We start from the raw sequence: 23,450 nt of genomic DNA, 5'->3' as shown, positions 1-23,450 counted from the left end.
AACTCAGATGAAAAGTGAAATCTTATCTCAAAATTAACTGCTGTTTAAAAAAATGAGCTGAAATAGTCCTGATACTTTAAAAAAAAAAAAAAAAGTTCACAGGTTCTCAGCGCCAATACCATGTCTCTTTTCAGGGCAAGAAACAAGTGCTTTGTTCCCTACTGCAAGACAAAGGAGAAAAGCATTATAAAGCATTAATGCTTTTAATTTTACAGCTGCAGGACAACATAATAGCTTCCAGCTGATTCTTGTTCAAGATTTAATAAGGGTTGGGGATGGAGGTCTAGGAAGAAACATACACATAGGGCAGGGAGAAAAGGAAAGCTGATTTGATGGAGTTTAGATTAGAAAACAAGATGCTTTCAGTACAGCTATTCAAGCATTCAGAATGGTGGGAATGATTCTAACGAATACATTGGGAGACTGCATTGAGACAGGTTCAGGGAACATAAAAATTTATAAAACACATACAACACATACAGCTTCTACTACCATTTACCTCCATTTCAAACGCATTGTTTTACAAACAGCCACAGATGAACTGAACACCATAATCCCTCATTTTATCAATTAGGTAACACCTCCACAGCTATTACAATTTCCAGATACATGAAGCTACCCCTATTTAAGTAACTGAGTGCCTTCCCTTAGCCATTCAAAGGGCAGAGAACATGCACAGAAGTCAATGGTTGATACAGTAACCAGGAAGTGCAGCACGGCAGCCCTTCAATCTGCACAGTTTGAAAGCATCCTCCTTTCTGGTAAGGGGATGAGGACAAACTGAACTAACTAAAGATTGTACATTCCATATGGAAACAGCGAGAACAGTAACATGTATGGTAAGGAAACTTGGTGAAAATTAATAGTTGTACTTTACAAACGTTAGGAGAAAACTTACCAAAGAACTTCACTGCAGTGAAGTTACAGGCTATGAACCTTCAGTATTTTTCAGGAAGCTTGCCTTTTGGCTTGGAAAGGAAGGCATATACAAAAGGCATGTATACTGCGCTATAATTTTTCTGTACACACAAGTATACACATACACTCTGCGAATAATACAGTTTCAGAAATGTGTGACAGTTTTCTTTTAAAACCACTTTCTGACTTTTTTACATTACTTGTTAAAAATATAAGAGCTAAAATAAGTGATTACTCCTACTTACAGATACCAACATTTCTGGATACATCATTCTAAACAGTATCTTGTACAATCAGTCCAATATATTGTAGTGTAGAACTCCACAGGCAGCCACTGTCCACTTCAATTTCAGGCATAATTTAACATTTCCTCATTAAAAAAAATAAGTAAATAAAAATCCCTGTTTCTGAAGGATGCTATATTGACGCCAGGATGCTGTATTGACTCCATGCCTTAGAGCTGGAGCAGGGAATGACCTACTCCGGGCTAGTTACGTTGCTATTCCGTGGTACAAAACGTAGCAGAATAGGAAAGATTTGCTGTTACCTGTAACAGACAGTAATAAAACCTGACCGGTACCAAAGCTAAAGGCAAGAGCAGGATTTTGATCAGCAAAGGAGTTTACTTCTGATTTTAGGGCAGTCAAGGAAAAGAGGAAGCAAGCTGTAACAGGTTATACCGGAAAAATCAAATGTCAACAATATTGCACTGACTGTGCAGGAAGCATCTCTATTAAGTAGAATGAAGGAAAAAAATTTGAGCTTTTTGCTCCCCCTGGTGAAATGTTTTGGCAAGAGACTCAAGATGAGTGTTGCCAGTCATTACTGTGATCCACAGCTGCATGGAACTTGCATGTCTAGAAAGACCCACGTCACCTGTGCAGATATCCTGAGCGCGCTAGCACTGCATCCCTAACACTGACTCCCCTCAGGATGCCTGCCTTCACATAGTAGCCTTTTTGAAGGAAGGTGAGGTGAGCCTCTGTTTGGTTTGTACTGTTCCTCTCAGCACTGGATTTTCAAGGCTGTTCATTTCAAGTTCTATCATTTTTCTGCATGAATAAGAGGTAAAAACGCTCTGCTGCATCTGAGAGGCCTCCATTGTCCACAGTCAACCCAGCTAGCTACCTCTTGCAAAAATGAGCACTAACTGACTATACAGATTTAGCAAGTATCTGTTTTACCTTGCTGCAGTTTTCCAAACGCAGATGTGAGACAGGCCAGATCACGTGCTGCAATTCGTCCCTCTGTTCTACAGTGATCAGCACCAGAACACGGGAAACAGCACTTCTGTGACTGATGAGCTAGCTTTCCCTCCCTTTACATAGTATTGTGCTTAAGGCTGGGTTACACAGGTGAAGAAGCAGCAGCCGTCCCAATCCTACGCAACCCCCTCGCCAGTCCTCATACCCTCCCGGCCACCCTCATCCAAATTTCAAGCTCAGCTCTTTTGCCAGGGCTAGCAACTCTTATGTTACCATAGTCCCTGACAGAGCCAACTGTCTCCTTCAGCACATAGATACAACTTGCTGTTTCTTGCTGTGATAGAGCTGACAGTCCCTTGAAGGCATAAAGGAGTGCATGAGTTATGGGCAAGTTCTGGAACCCAAACGAGGAGGGAGAGGGAATCACCAACCCCAGCGGCCGGACTTGTTCGCTGTGTGTGAACAGCCCTGTCCAATTCAGAAGTCACACTTCTTGAGCCTTTGAACTTGTCATCTCACAGCCCAGTTCCAACCACCAAAAGTTAATCATGTTAATCTCCCTTTTCTTCTGTTTATATTCCACCTCATGACCCCACTCCATGCCCGAACAATTCAGCTCCTCTCCCTGGCCTCACACCCACACATTTCAAATAACTGTTGACTGTTAACTTATCCGGTGACTCATTGCCTGGCCAGCCTATTCACTGTATGTTTAGCTTATTCATCTCTTAAGGCACAATCAACAGCTAAAAATATTTTAGAAAAACTCCACCAGGGCTGCTTTTAAAATAGCAGATATAACGGACACTTGTTTTGTTTTCCTCCAGAAAGATTAAAGACACACAGTGTTTACTCATCAAACGTAGCAGGGGCTGAAGGAATGTATTCCCGTACGCATCTTTCTTACGAACGCTCACAGGTTTCTGGCTCTTCCCCAGCCTCCGCACCTTCCTCATCTTCCTTATTTGTTTGAGCCTTCTGCAAAAGTCTGGGCCCTGCCAAGCCAATAACCAGGGCTCCAATTGGAGCAGTGATCAAGATTGCCAAGAAAGCTACTGTCAGTACATCCATTCCATACTTTTCCAGCTGCTCATCCTGATGACTTCTTGCAGTATCCAGGGCAAGGGAACCTATTGCAGCCTGCAGGAAAGAAAGCATTGCGGAGATGGAGCACATAACTGTTAGCGCTGAGAGAGGAAAAAAAGGGCTAGCCGTTCAGTTTATGTTTAGTGTGTGCCCTACGCTTCTTTTAATTCATTCATCTGCTTAGCTTCTAGGCAGTATGTAGAAGAGTAAGGGTTATACTACATCTGTGGTAATGATTTACACTTGACTACACTTTGAATTTCCTGAACTAATGAGTTAATCTGGATGGTTGCCCCCTATGAAAAACACTTTTGAGCTGCCATGTTATCCCATTTCTGGAGGAGGTATAATTAATGAAATAGACCTATATATTGCTGTCAAAACGCCATACCTTGAGAATGTATCCTGATAGCAGTCAGCTAGTAGCAATTTCTCAAAGTTTAGTTTATGAAGCTTGCAATATTTCTTGCTTGTTTTGATTAATAACTTCTGATGGCAAACAATCATGCTATGAGACAAAGTCTTAAATGACTTAGGATCATGAAAATAAAGGAAAAGGAATGCAACCTGCCTGAGGCTTCTCTAGCAGTAAGACTGCCAGACCACCCCTTCTTAAAATTACCACAAACTAAATCCTTCTGAGCCTCTGGTGCGACTGTCTCAGCAGACAATTCATGTAGTACAAGATGGAAACCCTCAAAATCTGTATGTAAAGGCAAAACAATCTGCAACATCTGAAGAATAATTATTCTATAATCAAGTATTTGTATGTACAATTCACTCATTGACAAGAGTACCACCTATACCCTTACACTGTATGGGAGGAAGGCCCCTGCACTTCCCTAGCGGACTTAGAGCTGAGCTGTTTAGAATATGAATAATGCAAATACTATACTCTGCTGTTAACGGGCCTGTTCTTCCCTCAATTTACTTCTGGGCTAGCCAGGAAGAGTTCTACTAAGGGCAATAAATACAGCTCGTAACGAAAGTGATGGACTGTTTTACCTGGACAGTGGCTTTGGGGATCCACGCCAACGAGACAAATACTTTCTCCTTGAAATTAAACCCAGCGAAGCACACCATCAGGAACGTGGCTAAGATTCGTACAACAAGGGCAATACCTAACGTTGCAATACAGAGCCCTACAACAAAGACAAAGACGTCTCAGCATTATTGCACATAGGTGCCTGGGTGGAATAAGCTTTCTAAAACTGTAGCTTTACAGTGTTTTGTTTTTTGGTTTTTTTTTTGGCGGCCATAGACTGCTTTGCTTTAGACTTCTGTATGGAGATTCTTTGGAAGCTAGCAATGAAAGCTGGATAACTAGTGAATGATCTTACCAACAGTTTCAGGCCTAAGAGACATAACAGATACTTCTGCTCCAATTAAACCAAAGAGAAAAGGCTGGAAGACATTCCACGCAACTGCAACAATTTTTTCTACTGCCCTCTACAACAAAAACAGAAATAATCTGTAAATTCACAAAAACCTGGCCAAGTACACACAACATGCAATTAATCAAAGGACAAGGTGAAAACGTATCATAGACTGGTCAGAATTGTTCCTCAGACTCTCAGTTTATGATGAACTTTTTCTTTAACCTAATAATAAAAGATTCAAGGTAAGATGCACACCTTTCAGAGGTCAGAGAATATCTAGTTCTGCTAGTAAATGAACGGTTATCTCAAGAAGAAAAAAAAAATCACTCATATGTGAATAGTAACAAAGCAGTTTGCAAACTAGAGGAGAAAATTAAAGCATAGTTGATTTTCAGTATTTAAGAGGACGTGTTTTGAAGTTTTGTCACAAAGCTGCTGAGCCATCAGGAACTGTGTGATTAAAGGTGTTCCTTCATTTATTTCTTAGCAGGGACAAATCTTCCAAGTTTCAGTAGCAGCCTAATTCTGCTCCTACTGCACTCAGTTGGAGGCCTCGCTCCGAGTGAACAGGAGCGAAGTTAGGCTAAGGAAGTCTGAAATCCCGTATTAGTGAAGAGTATTGAATTTTCAGTGTGATGTGCTGTGCAAGTGCAAAACCATGCTTTCTCTTTTCGTTTGAGCTTCACACTCCTACTTATGTGAAGAGGTACTTTTGTATATTTAATACCTTGTTTCTAATTAAGTGGGTCCTACAATAGCAAATGAATGTCCAGGCCTGAGAGGGTGAAAATACAGACCTCAACATTTTTCTTTATTCTCTCACTTTTCCCTATTATCTTACCCTTTTTGGAGGTAAGATTTTTACCTCCTTTTTAGAGGAAAAACGATCTTCCTTACTGATGTTAGCAACACTTCCCTCTGCTTACTGCCCATTAACTGCTTTAGCAATGGGAACAGTGTTCCTTGCTTTCTGTGGACAGCACTTGCTAAGTCATTTCCACCAGGGAAGGCACAAGGCAGTGTCATAGCCTTAGAGAAGCTCAGCAGGAAAATCTTAGTAATACACTGAGTATACAATAAGCAGACCTCTCTGGCTGTATCTGATAAGACAGCTACGGTAAATGGGAGCAGTCTTTGGTGTGTTTTTTGTATGTACCTTTGTATGAAAGCTTGTATGGCTTTACATCACCATTTAACGTGGGCACTGCCCAGGATTTGGGAGACATGAGATGATGGCTTACTATTGTTTTCCCTCTTCACCCCCCAAAATCACAGGGGAAAAAAGCCCAGGGCATTCAGGCCAGGCGCACTATAGTTGCTATAGGTGCACTATCTGGGCACCTATTTCCAAGTCTGACCTTAGGCAGCTTTGTAAGGCTAGGGAGCCTGTCACAGGGCTGGGACATAAAGCTTTGGACTCCTAGTCAAGTGACTTGAAAAGTAAACCTTAACAGGGCTTAAGAGGTAACGTGCTGGTGTCTAAAATAAGCTCCTAAGTGAGCTTTTCTCCGCCAGTATATGTTACGCTCTGTATTGACACATACAGACACAGACCGTAACTCTGTTACGCTAAATGTTAAAGACTTCCAAAATTAGGACATAATAGTGCTTAAATCTGTGCATCCCTTAAAGCTTCGCAAGCGCACCATTACCGCTCCTGCCAGAAGTCCAAACTCCTGTTTAGGCTGTGCATTCAGTGAGTTTTGGTGTGGCATGCTTATTTATGGAAACATTCACCTTTTCATCCGACCATCCCACACCTGCAACAAAAGCTAAGACTAACGTGCAGAGCCCTCCTGATCCAGGGAAGCCGAAGTAGATGCTGCCAAAAACAGCAAACATGGACAGACCCAGAACAAAATACGATCTCTTCCATGCCAGAGATGTCTGCAACAAAGGAAAGAAATGAACAAAAAAAAATCCATTTTACAAACGGAGGGAAAAAAATGTTACTACTTTTCATTTTGACAGTAACAAAAGGTATCATAATGAAGGAATCAAAGCTTTCAAGTAGGACTTGAACTACTCATTTGGGTTCAAGTAGGACTTGAACTACTCATGTGGGTTGAAACTACTCAGTCTCAAAGTTTAATATTTCTTTTCCTCTGCCTCTCTGAAATCTTTGTGCACAAACAGCTTTTTGTAGCACAAGGTACACGATATTCTGTTCTAACAGCCCTACTTCAACTCTGTGATAACTGTACAGTCAAGTACTAGAACAGTTTATCCAAGGAGGCGTGGAATCCTTGCCACTAGACGTTTTTAAGGACAAGTTGAACAAACATCTGTCAGGAATAGTCTGGGTTTATTTGATCTAGTCTCACTGCAGACAAGTTATATCATATGAACTCTGCAGCTCTGCTCTACCATTTCTATTTATCAGGTGGGCTTCTGTACCACATTTTTCATATTACTTAGTAAGAAGAAAATTTGGTCCCACTGAGGGCTTTAGATGCTTTTCAAATTGACCTCAGTAATCCAGAATGGATCTTTCTTGCACAGATTTCTGTTCAGTTAATTGTCACTTGAAGTCAAACTCATCTATCACTTTATATAAGCTCAGTTTTTATTGAAGGCTAATCAGATGTTCTAATCAGTGTTCACGGGCTTTAAGTAATTTGGCATATCATTATCTGTCTATTTTGCTCCTTTTTGCTCTTGTACCTACTGGAAATGTCTTATAGAAGACAACGTGAAGCATATCAATCCTATTGATTATTTTACTGTGTGCAATAGGAATCAGACTCTTTTCCCTTCATGTGTGAACGCTTCCACCAGCTTCAATGGGACCATGACGGTGAGCAGGGGTTCCCCACTGTCTGCACTGGGAAGAACTCCGAGATCATGTATTGTTATTGTTGCAGTAAACAAGTAGTCTACTATAAAACACAGAACTTCATGGGATTTACAATCTGGAAGCTATTAGCACTGTACACAGCTTTCCTCCAAAACAGCTTCATTCAAAGCTTGGGAATTACTAATTTAAGAATAGTATCCTCTTAAAGAGAACCTCCAAAAAAATCAAATCTTAGTTTTTACCTGATCATGGCTTGGGAAATACCGAAGAAATATTCCCAGAATCCCCCCAGCTGCTATGCCGACAGCAACCTCCAGCACTCCGCGGAGCACGTTGTACAGAGTAGAACCTATTGGCAAAAGCTGAACGGGTTCAGTAACTCTTCACCTGCAGACCCTTCAGTCATAAACACTGTTAGACCTATGAGGTTATTTAAATTATTTGGGAGCAAAGGGGTTCATGAGGGAATTACGGGCCTGAAAGAACTGGATAGTGTGGCTTTCTCTCTTTACAAGCTCATGCCAAGAAAGCGTGCCAGAGAAAGAGCCACTGCTAGAGCACAGCCAGACCCAGGGAAGTTTGAAAGCACTTATGCTGGGACTGCAGGGACCAGAGCTGACAGCCCAGAGAGCAGTCAGGGGAAAAAGTTCTCCCAGAGTTTTTTGCGACCCACAACTTCTGAGAGCAGACAAAATTACATCAAGACTTTTGATATATGGGGGTATTGTTAAGATACGAACCAGTCAGTCATAACAGAACACACATTCTTCAAAATGAGACCGTTTGTTCTGGCTTTCACCAACTACAGATTAACAAGCATACCGGAAGAGAAAGCCATCCCAAGGCAGGTGTTGAAACCTGTAATGGCCAAGATGTCATCAATGCTGCCGGCAGCCATTAGCAGAGTTGGGACACCTTTCTCCACCCCATATCCCCCTGCTTGTAATATCAGCATTGAGGGCACCACGACAGCAGGGGAAACAGCACCTAGAACAAAACTGAACACACATTGTTTCATTCTCTCTCAAAAATAACTGAAAAAAAACCAACCCAAAACACCTCAAAGCATTCCGACTCTGCTTCTTTTCAAGCCTAAATACACAGACCTTTGAGATGTTTTATCTTTCCTTGTCAATTACAAGGTATTTCTATGCAGATTCACAGTCAGCTTTTACTTCCTACCAGCTCAATGGTATATAGAAAATAAAGAGCTCCGTGGACTAGGACTTGAGTCTACGCTGCAAGCCAGGTGTGTGCCCTGATATATCCCCAATATACCTTGTCCAATTGAGGCACCTGATCTAGGCATGCTTATGACTCAGGAGTCTAGTTTCTTCTCATGAAAATCAGCATGTGGCAGAGAAGGAGAAAATCATCCACCTTCCTCCAATATACAGATCTGGCCTGAGTCTACCAGTTTAGACAGAATCTAGATGTGAAAGGTCCTCGATGAGGAGGATATTCCAGAATGCCATATCCTTACTCTCAACTATGACAGGGAGACTGTCTTATGTGCGTCTCTTCAAGTGGAAGTTTTGAATTGCAGAACAAAGATTCTTCCTACTGTGGTATCATTTTCGGTCCCTAAAGCCCCTCCGTGCTGTGGTTAAAAAGGGATTGCATCATCCTTCTTCCTTCTTTAAGGGCCCAGATCACAAACAAAAGAGTAATGATGCAAGTACTCCTCCACAGCCTGGTAACATGACCTTTAAATCAGCCACAGAGCCAGATAGGGATAGTAAACAAACAACCACAGGGACTAAGCACGTCTTCCATCATATTTCACCACAGAGCAGACCACTGTTAACTGGCATTAAACTGAGGTCCCTGATTGTCAGAGAAATAAAACTGTGTTTGGATCTCTTAGCTGAAGCAGGAAAACAGTCACCTTTGTTATACAGGAGAAAAAGAGTTTGTTACCCTAATATAAAACCCCACTGCCATGGTAAATGCATGAACAAGTAGGCAAGAACAGCAGCTGTGCACGTCTCCGAGAGGCATGGTCCAAAAGACAGCCGTAAACAAACTGCTTTCAGCTTCTTAAGTGCCTGTAATATAAGCACATTCAGATATTAGTATCAGTACCTGTGGCATCATAGAGAGAAAAAAAATATTTAAGATCAGATATGGTTTACTAAAGAACCCCCTTTGAGCTGCAGTACAGTTTATGATAGTTTTTACAAGTCTTAAGCCAGAGACAGGCTCAAGCACAACCAGATTTGGATTTAAAATCACAAGCATAGCAGTGAAACCCACTGGATCTGGCTTTCATAAGGATCCTGCACATCTGAGTACAGAGAGACAGAGAATTCTTTTTGGCTTCTTGTGCAGAGCAAACTAAATGCCAGAGGCTGAAGTAGCTGGGATCCATTTGAAAAGCGCACCCCTAACACAACTGACTCACTCGCAGTTACTCTAGGTCCTTTGCTCTGCCCACGAAACATTGTATTTTGACATAATCCCACAAGTTGTATGAGCACCCCCAAAAATGATCCCAAGGTCTACGAACATATCATGAAAAGCTGTAGAACTACTTAAACGTTGAGAAAGGAGCCAAGCACCTCTTTCAACTGCCTCCTGTTTGATATCCAGGACAGCATAAGCTACATTTGGCTCAGCAATTTCTGTCCAGCAACTTTTCTAAAACAGAGTATTTGCTCATTACAGCCTTTATTAGTCACAAACGCAACTCTGCTAGGACAAGCAGATTTCCTTAGCTCTGACATTGGAAAAAAAAATCACGAGCTACAGTCTTCACTAGCACAATTTATCCCGTCACAGTTAGGCCTGAGAATCACCAGAATCTTTGTCTTTCCAGTTGCTCCATACAGAGTCCAAATGACTTAGTTTGGATCGCCACATGGCAGAAACATGAGTCAAAGACAGATTTCCTTTGGCCAAAAAAGTTTTCAAAGATCAGAGAGAAAAGCAATCTCATAGAAGTGGGCATCTAAGCTGTGTTTAACAATGCACAATCCATGCTAATGCAAACTGTAACATCTTGACAAAGTGGACAATAGTAATCCAGGAAAATGGGCAATTTAAAGAATAACAGAACTCTATTTTAGAAAAGTCTTAAGCATTGGCAACTCTAATCTTTATCCTTGGTTAAGAAAATCAGTTTAGTTGACCCGAGCTAGTTAAACTTGACCTAAATTTTATATAAACCTTAAACAGCTCCTGAAGCTTGAATAGATAGGGGTCAATAATGATTTAACTTTATTTCAGCCAGCTGAGTTTGATCAAGCAAAATCTTGCCTTCATTAATATATAGAATATCAAGTTCTACAGTGTGTAGAAGAGAACCGCTTTTTGTTCACAGAAGCATTATGGGCTTTGTGTAAAGTGAAGCATGATTCCAGCTGCACTACAGGAACAATCTTCAATATTAATAGGTTTGCACAAAACTTGTAATGAGTGCAAAAAAGTAAACAAAACCTGAAGATTTTTTTTGATCAGTGTCACCACAAACAATATTCTCCTTCTAGGACTGAGGCTCCCTTCATTATTTGTTATGATTTATCAGTGTAAAACACAAAAGGAGTTTGTCAGGGAGCGTAAACTCTTCCTGACCCATCATGAAGGACTGCATGTCTTCAAGATGTCCTGCTCACAAAGGTCAGAATATATATATTTTTCCTAATATAAAGGGGAAGGCAGACAAATCAGATTTCTTCAGGTATTTTTTTTTTTGGATTGCTCACCTATTCTACAAATCTAACTGCCAACTGTGGTTAACATATGACTGTGCAATAGAAACTATGCCTTCTGTAAAGCTCTAATTTGTAAATTCTTTAAGACTGAACATTTCAATACTTTTAACAGAACCAATTATTTAATATCTTTGAAGACTACTATGTTTTGCTTCACAAATAGCTGGTCCCGTACCTTTGGATCCAGGCCAAGTCCAGCTCGGGTCAAGATAATGGAAAGAGCAATATTCCTCAATGCCGCAGACCACCGAAGGTTTATTTGGATGATGTCACTGATGACTGGGGTATTTCGGATGAAAAAACCAGCAAGTAACATCCCTTAAAGAAAAACAAACAAGCTGCTGTCAAATTAGTGTTTTTTTTTAAACTGCATTACAGGCTTACCTACAATTCTTAAAAGCAGATGTACTGCATTATGCATATATTCACGAGAGACAAAGAAACAATTCCTGCTCTGTATCATCAGCATCATTTTAAGGATGAGGACTGAGGCAAGGAAAGACAGAGATGTGTTTAAAGCAATGAAAGAGGTTTAGGACACACCAGGTTACCAATGTAGACATCTGCAGGACGCTGAAACATAGCTCTAGCAAGAGCAAACAGAATTCAGCTTCGTCCAACAAGTGCAGGTCATACGTACCATGCACAGAGACACTTCTGCATCCTTAAAAGGTATTTTTCCTATTAGTTTGTTTTAACTATAGAAAACAAAAAAAAATTGATCTAAAATTAGACATTTATTTCACGAACTGAAAATTGTTAAGACCCTCCTAGGAAGGAACGCAGGTATCACAGGAACCATAAAGCCGAGTTCCTTGGGAAATCTAATCTAAAATGGCTGATCGTGAAGTAACAGATTTTAAAATGCTCTGGCAGTGCAACATTTATGCAAAGGGTGGAGGGGGGAAATCAGGAACTTGCTCTTATTCTCTATTTGATCCACTTCCAAGATCCAGCCTTTTGCAAATATTAGCTTTGCAGGAGGTCTCTGATTAGACAGTTTTGCTATCTGAACTATAGTCTTGGAAAGGGGCAGAAAAGTATGCAAAAGGATAACTTCAAATATAACCTGCAAAAATTCCCCACTATAAGGCCTGATTTAAAGATGCATTTTTTGTGGCATAACTTCTTATTAGCCATATTAAGAAATGGGAAACCAAGAAAGACCAAAAGTAAACACACACTGTGCATAGGTTGCTCACAGCTTGGTGTGAGCCTGTAAGCTTTGGCTGTGGACTTGATTTGTCCTGAAGCACTCTATAAACTTTTGGATATTGATCTTCCTACACTCTCCTAGGGGAAAAAAAAAAAAAAAGTGGTATAATTATCATGAGGCACTGCAGATTAATTATATCAGCCTGTGGGCTAACATAACGATCACGTGCCCTGTGCAATGTTTGCGTGAGGTCCAGGCCGCTGGAGCTGCCCAGATCTAGAAATCTGCTTAACAAAGCAAAAAACCCACTTTAAAAGGATATCTTTACTGTTCTGCTCCATATTGCCTGCTGCAGAGATCTCTCTGCAATATACACCTAAAGTGTACTATGTCTATCTGATTGTTTCAGTGACAATTTCATTCCCTTTTCTTCAAAGATAGAGGCTCACCATGAGTTACATAGGGCTGAGAGCCACATTAAACTCCTGCACCTGGTACAGATGGATCAAAGGCAAGAAGTCATATGTCAGAGTACGAGATTTGTATTTTTAATGTTGAACAGAATATTCAAACACATTTTCTTTTTTTCTTCTGACTCACAGATTTCTCCAATTTGCCTCAAAGACTGGGAATCTGAACAACGAACTCTGTCCTGAGCAACTCAACTGACGTGTGCTGTCACGCTCGAGTTTCTGTTGTTCTGTTCTGTTACCTGTCTGACAAGCAGCTTCATGCTCACTCGTAACTTTCAGATACAAATGTAATTAAAAAGCAGAATCCAAATGGTCAGAAATCATAGTTTTTCTTTAAGGGGGGATGGGTTTTTACTTAGAAGGGACAAGCTTCCTGCTTGCTCAAGTCTGTGTTCACGTTATTGCAGGCATGCACACTACATGCAAATCCTCCCTCTCCTTTGAATTTGTTCTCATTTGCGAAACTAAGCAGTGCCAGAACACACATGCCGCCAGAACAGTACTGTGTAAAAGCTATCTAGCCCTTCTTCTGTAACCACTAGGATTGTGTGAGGCGCTACACCGCAAACATGCAGGTTTCAAGTCACATCTGTGCTTTTCAGCTAGCTTTCAGCTCCACTGGCATTGCAAAGTACTTTACAGTACTGTACTGATCTAACCAAAATCTCCTCTAGGAAAGAAGTTTGAAAATATTCTAAGAAGGTCAAAATTAATGTCATTCTTATCTCCCATTGTATTTTACAATTTTATGTAAAATGACAATGTCTTATGTAAAATAAAATAAGATGTTGATATGAAACACTTATGATTGAGTCAAAATCAACTTTAAGAATAAGTATTCGTTGTGAATTTAATTTTTCAGGTTTCAGTTACTTGACATAACGATAGCAAAAAAAAAAAATTGCTTTTGGATTTATAGAAAGGAATCCTGTTAGCATTTTCTTTGGAAAGCACTTTCATGGCCTGCATGAGATGCATGCAAAACAGCTCAGTAATAATTTCTTTATGAATTAATTATTCCATTCTAACAGGAGGTCGAGACTAAGGCTGCTGTTTAGTGGTATTATAAACAGATTTTAAGAAACCATAATAAAAGAGATCGAAAGGACAGTAAACTTTGAATGTCTGGGTATACAATTCTCTGGCCCTCCAAGAATTCAAAAAGTCTCAGTAACATATGCACTATTTCATCTGGACCAGTTTGGGAGATTTTGCACCTTCTCCGAGAGGACTAGATACAAATCACTTGGAAAAAGCTACACATTTTGAGCAGGATGCAGTTTGCATGCTTCCAATCCTAATATACCTACTAGGTAGATATTACCTGACTGTCTGAACAATTAAACTACATAGCAAGAAAAGAAGGAAGAATGTCTTACCGAGAAGAGCGGGGAGAGGAGGCAGCGTTCGTATTTTAATGAGTCCAAAAATTTTACCTCCGATGACAGTAAAAAAATAAAGAAACAGAATTCCAAACAGGTTTCCACCTGGGAGGCACTCAGTCCCAGTGATGGACCAAACCACAGCCCAAACCAGGACCACGATCACAACTGGAACAACACAAGAAATATCCACATTTAATAAGCTCTCCGGGATGACCCTGTTCACTATTAGGTTACATATGCTTTTCTACTAAGGAAAAAGCTACCACTAATCTCAGAAATAAAATCACTTACCTTAAAAAGAAGTTTAATTATAACAAAGTCTTTAAGCTTTGATGCTCCCTGAACTGATCTTCTGATTTTATATATACTGAAATACTTCAGAAAATGAAAACAGGAGCATCATTAGGGAACAAAAAGGACCGAGTGAGCCTTGGTCCACTGTGGAAAGCAGTAATCAGGTTTTGAACCTATAGCTAAGACTTTCACTAATACTTATCTTGCACCAGTGTAACTGCCTTCAGCTTCTTACGAACTACAATAAGAACCTGCTACTGTACAACCTGGCATACCTTCAAACCACTGACTGTGGCTCCAGTCTCATTGTTAAAAGTAGTTAAGTATCATTCTGTGGCTGGATGGGTTCATGCAATGCACTGCTATCTATGGGGAAAAAATTCTGAAGCGGGTCCTGTCTCTAGGCAGCCTAAGGTAGTACAAGCATTTCTCTTGACGCAGCAAACAGGTACAATACAGAGAAAAAAGTTTTTAATGTGAAAATATTATGCTCTTTGCAGATTTCCAAACATGTTCCGGCAGTTATCCAAGGAAACAGGCATGCATAGATATACAAGCCTAAGAGTGAAGGGGGATAAAAAAAACTTGCAAAATAAATTCCCTTTTTCATAACCACATAACAGTGTGTTGCACTTTAAGGCTGAATTTTTCTTAATCTTATTTGAGTGTAATGGATGGTAAAGGAGAGGTTAGCAGATTCTCAAATTTACAAGCCTAAGAATCCCAAGTGAGAGAAAGTAGAGGCTGTGGAAGCAGTCAAATCCATAGGAAACATCTGTTGCTTGGAAGAGTCGGAAATAACTGGTTAGTCAGGCATTCTTTTGTATGAACCTTCAGTGCAGGGCAGATTTAAACAGAAGGGTCAGTGTGCTTTGGAGATGAGATTCTTGGCTTTGCAAGCCTGAGGCGTATAGCGTTAAGAAACAAAAGAAGGTAAGGTATCATTGCAAAGACTTGTGTTTGTAGCCTCAATTCCACGACAAACGATCCAGTGTGCCAAAAATGCACTGTGTTTATAATCATAATGCTCTCACTCTAAAAATGAGCAATCAAGAAGAGAATTAGGAGCTCCTACTTCTGATTAAAACAATTCACAATCCAAAGACAAACCTACTACATTTAACATGGAAGACAGGACGGAGGAAGAAAAACTTTCAATCTTTGTTCTACCCCAATATTTCTTCCAGTAATATGTTGAAAGAAGATGTGCTACATAAAACAGCCATTTCCTTCCATTATTTTCCAGAAAAATAGTCAGACATCATATCCAGAAAATAAAGTACTTCATTTGCCATTTCTCAGTTCAGCTAAACATTTTGCACTTTATCTTTCTTACATACCATTTGTCACTATTCGGGCCAGTAAACCTTGAGGAGGACAGGCAAATATTTGCCTCAATGTTCCTGCAGATGTTGAAGGTCCTGCTATCGGGTCCTGAGGCTGCTGAGCACAATGATTCAAGAGAGCAGTTTCTTCTGTTTGTACATTCCCATCAGTACCTTTCGTGTCCACTGTTGGCCCTTCCTGAATTAAAACAAAAATATTCTTTCAGAAGTGGCACTGTATACAATTTGTAGTGGTGTACAAGATGCCTGCCATCAGATGTGATGCACTAGGCCAGTACCATCTATTGATGACTACAGTAATTAAACAATTGCCATATTGCAGGCCGGGTCAGTTTTTTTTTTTAATACACACACATAAACAAATTAAAAAAAAAAACAGTACAAAGATCTACATATGAAAGACTGCAAGACGCTTGCCTTTGACTTTTTATCTGTGACCAAGAGACCTCCTGTCATTCCTAGCACATATAAGCACCTGTTCAATGATGGTATCAACATATTTGATGAAAAACAATATTAACAGGCTGGGTTCAGCCTGTCTTTTGTATGAACTAAATAATTGTCAATATTTTCTACAGTTTGACAGGGTTCTGGTCCAGGCTGGATTCCACAGTAAAGTTAACAATTAGCATTAGCATCATTCCCGTGAGACAATAACCTTTACTATAACTCCTAATTAGCTTCTGTTAAAAAGCTTTGAACCAAAACAACATAACCTACTACTGAGTAGGCAAAGAAAAAAACCAGCACAGATGGCCAGTGAAAGCATTACTCACATGATCCATTGCTGCAAGGCTCAAACTGGTATGTCAAGAGATGAAGAAATGCTACCCTGGGAGTTTTTTCCTCAAATAATGGTTTCTTGAAACTGCTCTCTTATACTGATTCATCTACTTATCCATATTCATAGCCAAAGCATTTCTTTTGACCATTTTTGGGTATGTATCTTGCTTCACTTCAGGGTCTTTATTTTTGACAAGTTAATCATCTACCTTCCCTTATAATTATTCACCTTCATGTCAGCTGGTTGTCATAACATGGCTATGGAATTCTTGCCTATACTGTGGTTTGGCCTTCATCCAGTAGCAGTTCCACATTTCCCACTATTTCCGTCTCATACATACATACATAAGTGTGTGTATATATATATATATATATATATTTTTTTTTTTTTTTTTTTACACGTGTATCTATTACTCATTGTCATGGATGGAACACCAAATCTTGTGAGCTTTCAGCGTAGAGTTACTTGGTTATCCATCCTGTGATTAGCAGTCATCAGCAACCCATGCTACAAAGACATGCCGTACAGCATTTATCTCCATAGTCAATATTATATATTCACTCTGAAGCATCTTTTACATTAAGAATTTTATTCTTACTTGCATTTACCACTAATCTTTTTCAAAGCCATGGGAGTCAACTCCAGTAACATGCATATGGAAGTTTAAAGCTGTTTTGTGAATTGTAATAGATAGAAAAAAAAAAAAAGAGAGAGAGAGATGCATGAACAACTTTTAAACACACTGATAGGCACAATTTAAAGCAGAGAAGGAAACTTAAGTCCATTTAGTTCTTTTTCATAGCTGGTTGTAAAACTTGCACTGATTAATTTTCTAATTCAAGCTGAAATTGCAACCACTGATTTCCAACTGTCCAATGCACTACAGACTTCTTTTAACTGAACATCTGTTAACTGTAAAGAATTCCCTCGTTGAGGAGGAGAGTTCTTTTTACACTCCCTTCAGCATTTTAACAGAAAAAGGAAGAAAAGTAAAAGGAGAGTTCCTCTGACTAAAGCTGTACTTTCAGAGCCTAATGAATTACCTTACTTTTCTCGTGCATGGGAATCATGCCATTTTCCACACATGCTGACAGCTCAGACTCTTCATTCTCATTTCCAATATCCTCTTTTACCATTGTGGCAATCCTATGGAAAGCAATAAACAATAAAAAGATTAAAGAGAAGCAAATAATACAATTTTCCAGATGCAATACTTTTCAGTGATATTACTTCCTTCCCCATAGATCAGATGAAAAAACCCACAGCCCAATTTGGAATTTAATGTAATGTTTTTTGCATGCCTGTGTGTGCCGCACATAAAATTTTTCTAACGCTGTCTTTTGTTCTTATTAAGCTTGTAAAGTACAACAAACCCTAAAGGTTTTAAAATCATGATCTGTGCAAGAGACTATAGCTGTACTATACACACACACACACACAAAAGTACATGTATTTTATGCCTTCTATCAGCACAGAAAAAAGGTCATTTGCTGTCAACACCTCTCGCCAGGACCGTTAGTCCTGAAAGTGCCACAGAGCCTGTGAACAGGGCAGTGCAAACAGCCAAGAGCAACACGTACCACTTCTAAAGCATACCCACAAGGGGAGACTTTTCACCTAGCCTAAAACCTGACCAGATCCCCCTTGATTTTCAAGGGATTTTTTCAAGAACACAGTTCTGTTAGACATCACTATTCATAAACACATGGACTGAATATCCAAGAAATAAACAATGCTTGTTAGACTCAAGATCTTCAGCGTCAGCTGGTTTACTGCGCCAATCCAATCTGCAGGCCTCACTTAATTCCCAAATCGCCTACAAATCAGCCTGCAGGATTTCTTTGGTCCAGGAGACTCTGGTCACGCTCCAGCACCTCCCTGGCACCACGCAGAACAGGCAACCATCAGCTGTGTTGCTTACATTTGTCCAAGTAGAACTTACTCTTAGAATATTGTCTTTCAAACAAGAATTACAGAACTCATCATTCTAGGAGCTTCCACGAGCACAAGAAAATTCTCTCCATACTTTTAAAGTATACTGACTTTATACTGCTCCTATCCTGTGGAGGAACCTTGTGGGCAGTGGGAAAGAAAGCTCCAAGTTCAAGTGGGTAATTGTCATTATACTTGTCCCTTAATCAAATAGGTCCTCTTCTGGTCACGTGATGCTAACAAGAGATATATCAGCGTACTAAATGAAGAGCGTCTGAGTGAGAGAATATTTACTGTGTTTTCACAAGTCTGCATCAGTAAGAGTTGCATACACATATCCGAAGACAAGGCTTACTAGTGTGCATCTCTGTCATATCAAAGGTGTGCAGACATTCTCCATCAACCATGCTTCAGCAAAGCTCTCTGCACCTCAGCAATCTGGAAATGAACAGCTTTTTTTGGAAGTCTAGTACATTATTCTGGCCATAAAAAACACCACTCAAGTCGGGCCAGAACTTTTGAGCCAAGAAATTCATTCCTTCTTAAATTGCTGGAATCAAGTCAGAGAGCCAGTTCTCACGATTATCAACCTTTCAGTTTTTAAAGATATATTTGATATCTAGGAGGGATTGACGCCATGAACAAAGACAGGGTTTACTGTAACATCTGGGTGGTTTTGTTTGAGTTCTGATATGAAAGTGGTTTGCGAGAAGGCTAAGGCATAGAGAAAGACTACAGAGTTACAGGCAAATCGTTTCAACGTGCTCTAATACAATAGTTTCGCTCTCTTTCAAGTTTAAAATATTAACTTATTCAAATCCCATTACTTTTCTACTTCTATCTTTTAATTACTGTTAGCGAAACCAAATAGTTGTGGTCTCAAAGTTCTTCAGTGAAATAATTGATACTTTTATCAATTCAAGATTTTGCCAGGGCAGTCTTTTCACTGAGGCCAGGAATCCACCAACGCCAAGCTACTGACCAGAACAGTACGTACCAGCATTCTGGGTTAGACAGCAACCTACCCGTAGTTCTCCCTGCTCCTGTTCACTTTTTCCTCAGGATATTAGCACTTAAATTTTGTGATTCTGGGCGTGGGAGAAGACCAGAAAGACGATGACAGTCTCCATCCAGCTTTGCACAAGTGATGTTTTCATTGACATGAAATAAGTTCATGCTTCCAAGGAACAGGAGTCTACCTCTCAACAACTCCAGCTCCCGCGTGCACTGCTAGCAGTGGTATAAAGGGAATATATGACTGATCGAGCAAGGAGATTTGATTTCCTGCTTTGGCTTAGTGCGGATGGTTTCAAGGTGCCAGGGAAGGAGTCTGCTATTGTGTGCACTGCCCTTTTCTGTTCTGTACAGAGAGGGCTTGACCCTGCCAGGTTCTCCGTGCTGTCACTTCTGAGCAACAGCTAGATGTATTAACAAGACTAAAGTGAGTATCTAGCTCACAAGCACAAACTCAGGCCAGGATTTTTTTCTTTTTCCCTCTAAACCTCACTCCCACGGGCAAACAGAATCAGAGAAACTGAGAGGCCATGGAGCACAATTCATACCACAGGGTTAAGGCCTGTATCTTGGAAACCAACCAGTAAGAGATTTATTTTAGGAGATCCCTGAAAAATACACTTTCCTTATTTTGAAATCAGAAAGGGGTTTTTTTGTTTGTTTGTTTTTAGCTAGATCCTCTCATTTTATTTTGCTTTAATCGGGAGGGAGGAGAAAAGCGAGGCGGAGTAGAGCTCGGAGACGACTGACAGGCGCAGCACGCGCGCGCCTGTATTATTAGCTCCATCGCCCTGGTGACTGCCAACACTTCTGCCCTGCACACGCAGACGGCACAGAAGGGAACGCAAATAAAATACCACAACCACCACCAAAACAACAAACACTGAGAATAAAAAAAGTGATAGTAGATGAAGCAGATGACTAGGTAAAAGGGGAAGAAAAAACAAACACCCAAACACATATCATCTACAGAAAGATGTAAGCCAGCTCCGATGCAACCTCCCTCCCCGCCTCCCCCCCGCTCCCCCCCGGGCTAGCTTCCTGCCTTTAAGGCCAGCAAACAGTCCCCCACCCCTTACCCCTCCTGCCGCCTGCAGCCACAGGGGATGGCGACACAACCAGACGGAGGAGAAGATGCAGAAAACCCACCTGGGGAATGGCAGGGGTCAGCGGGAGAGAGCAGGTCCCTGTGCAGCCTCGCCAGCACGGCTAGCGCCTCGGCGCGGAGATGCCCTGATGATGATCCGCTCGCCCAAAGCAGGAACAGCTCTGTGCCAGCTCTGGCTCCTCCTCCCCTGCGGTTGCTGCTGCCACAGTCCCTCCCCGAGAGGCACAGCTTCACCGGGCCAGGCAGCGGAGCCCTCCGGCTGGAGCTGGGGAAGAGCTGCAAGGCTGCCCGGATGCCATCTTCTCTCTCTTTGCCCTCTCAGGAGGAGTCCTTCCCCCCTCCCCACTGGCCGACAGCGGTACAGGCAAGGCGGGGACTAGGATCTGAATAAAAATATTTGCACGTTTGTGGTGCTTCCATCAAGATATTTCAACTTCTCCAAAACCAACTTGAGGGCAGTCCCCTCGTCTGTAAGGGCACGTGAGGGGACGGGGCAGCGCTTGCCTCTCAGCCTCATGCCGCAAGCCAGACAGGGTGCATGCGGAAGCAGGCTCAACTGCAACACGTTGCTGCTTTGTTCCTAAGTAGCATTGCACAGAATTAGGGCTGACTAGAAATCTGTTACAAAAAATACTAAAGCTGCTTTTTGATCGGACAGAATTTTCCGGAAGGACCATGAATCAGGGAAGTTCCTTCCAGTCTCTCCCCCACCCCCACCAGAGAAAAGATTGACTTAAGATCTGAAAAGTCTAAACACTCCATTGCATATTACCACTGGGGTGGAGGGAGAAGAAAGGGAATCAGCCGGTTCCATAAAAACCAACCAGGGAATTAAGAGGTCACGAGAGCATTAACGAGTAATCTTGTTTAGTAATTGTAGCAAGTCTGCTGGAGAACCCTAGACCTTTGAAGACATTTCAGAGTTTTGGCTGTTAACACATCCATGAAAAGCACTGCTAATAAGAAGCTTCGTTGAAATCCTTTTGGGTTTTTTTTGACCACCAACTCCAGATTATCTCTGATAAATTCACTTCTCTGTGCTTTAGTGCTCTGTGTGTAAAAAACAGATGGTATCGCCATCTTTTCTTGCAAAAGTGATTTGAGAGAAAAAAAAAAAAACCCTTTCGCAGTTTGTATATTACAGTCATGAGTGAGCTTTGAAGTGTTCATTAATGAAGTTCAGTGTGTAATAATAAATATACTGACATTCCTCCGAAATTCTGAATTAGATTTTCCAAATAGACAATGCAAGTTCCCGGTGTTGCTGCAGTAGGGAGATTCTCTTTTCAAAATAAGCCTTTTACAGCTACCACAGAAAGAGCACTTTGGCCTTCTTATTTAAACTCTGAACACATTGAAACAGCATCCCGCGCCAGCCTCAACTTCTAACATTTCAGTTTACCTCAGTGAACTTTGGTGGAACAATTTTGGTTAACTGTGTTGTTAACTGCTTCAGCTTTATCCTGTTTTGCTGCTGGGGTCGCTCTGTGGAAACAGAGAAGACACTCAAGCCCCCATAAACAAACTACACAACATCAACATGCTCCAGCCATGATTAAAGGTAAAAGCTAAAGCCATGATGAGTTTGAGCAATCCAGCCTCCATAATACTTGCTCATTAAAAACTTGTGAATAAGTAAATCCAACATTTATAAACAGAAAGTCTGATTTTGACCAGACATGTTTCATACCTTTAGTAATCAAATAATTTATATTAATGCCTCAGTAAGTATTGAAGAGCTTAAGTAATCTTCTAAAAACATAGCAGTTGGTGTTATTATGGAAACATGCACAAAACTAGCATGTATTTGCATATACACTGTGTGGTTTCTGATTACTGATCAAGAATATTTAGCAGCATTTATCCCTTCATTCCTCCCCGCCAACTCCCACAGTTGCAATTGCATACAGCTTTGTTCACAAAATAGAGTAATGGAGCTATGTGCAATTTTTTAATGTAACCGTATTTATGTGCAGTCAGCCTATGTCATTCATATCAATTTTAACGGTGTGCTCACAAAACAAAGGGTGTTGGAATTTCAGCGTATTCATTGCCTTGAGATCTCTGGGTCAAAAACCATGTTTTGTTCAGAATGTGAGCCTTCACCACAACAAGCTTCTGATTCATCAATCAATACTCCAATGTGCTACCACAAAAATAATATCAACCCACCCCTTTCCCATAAACTATTGTAGAAACAGTTATCTTCTGAGAAACTTAGCCTTACGTTTAACATGGATTGTATTGGTATTTGAGAATAAAGCAACGGAAGGCCATAATCCTAGCACCTGGCCTATAGATTTGGCAATATTTGTTCAGTGTTAGCATAATTACTAGTGCATCCTTCTGAAGAGGAATAACATTGGCTCTGTTGAGAGCTGTAAAATCTACTCTTTTGCTTGTATGCCAGAAATAGAAAGTATTCCTGAAGAACTAAGTGGAAGAATACATACACCATACCCCCTCATGCCTACCTGAGGGATGTCTTTACATAGTACTTTTCTGTACATGGAAAAAGACAAAACCATTTTAGCAGTGATCTATACCATTAATGAAACAGTTGTGGCTTCCATCTTTCCCAGGAGGACCTCTTTGGTACTAGCAGAAGTACTCACTTAAAGCTGACTGCAAAACTACATGAGATTCTCTATGTTCTCTACATGCTGTAAACTTTAGTCTTAACAACCACTAGAGCAGGCTCACCTCCATTATTTCGGCTTCATGAAGACAGCGTCTGTAAGCTTTGGGGGCTTAGACAAGAAAGCGGCCAATCCTATTGCACCTAGTATACACATATACATATGTGTGTGTGTGTGTGTGTGTGTGTGTGTATACATATATATGCAGATACTCTGGAGGC

General features: G+C 40.7%; 1 protein-coding gene across 1 annotated transcript; it reads right to left on the bottom strand.

The window, feature by feature from the left end:
• Positions 1 to 438: 438 nt before the first annotated feature.
• Positions 439 to 20,916, bottom strand: LOC104153447 (sodium/hydrogen exchanger 9B2). Its single transcript, XM_009689353.2, has 12 exons — positions 20,632 to 20,916; positions 17,580 to 17,682; positions 15,747 to 15,930; positions 14,107 to 14,277; positions 11,274 to 11,416; positions 9,306 to 9,433; positions 8,208 to 8,383; positions 7,628 to 7,734; positions 6,326 to 6,475; positions 4,550 to 4,658; positions 4,215 to 4,351; positions 439 to 3,263 (listed from the first exon to the last, which is right to left on the bottom strand). Exons 2-12 carry the CDS (start codon positions 17,670 to 17,672, stop codon positions 3,027 to 3,029), a joined length of 1,635 nt encoding a protein of 544 aa, XP_009687648.2. The 5' UTR covers positions 17,673 to 17,682; positions 20,632 to 20,916; the 3' UTR covers positions 439 to 3,026.
• Between the last annotated feature and the right edge of the window lie 2,534 nt (positions 20,917 to 23,450).

The sequence above is a fragment of the Struthio camelus genome, chromosome 4 (genome assembly GCF_040807025.1).
Source record: "Struthio camelus isolate bStrCam1 chromosome 4, bStrCam1.hap1, whole genome shotgun sequence".
Classification (NCBI taxonomy): domain Eukaryota; kingdom Metazoa; phylum Chordata; class Aves; order Struthioniformes; family Struthionidae; genus Struthio; species Struthio camelus.
Note: the sequence above shows the minus strand (reverse complement) of the source record. Positions and strands in the feature narration are given on the sequence as shown.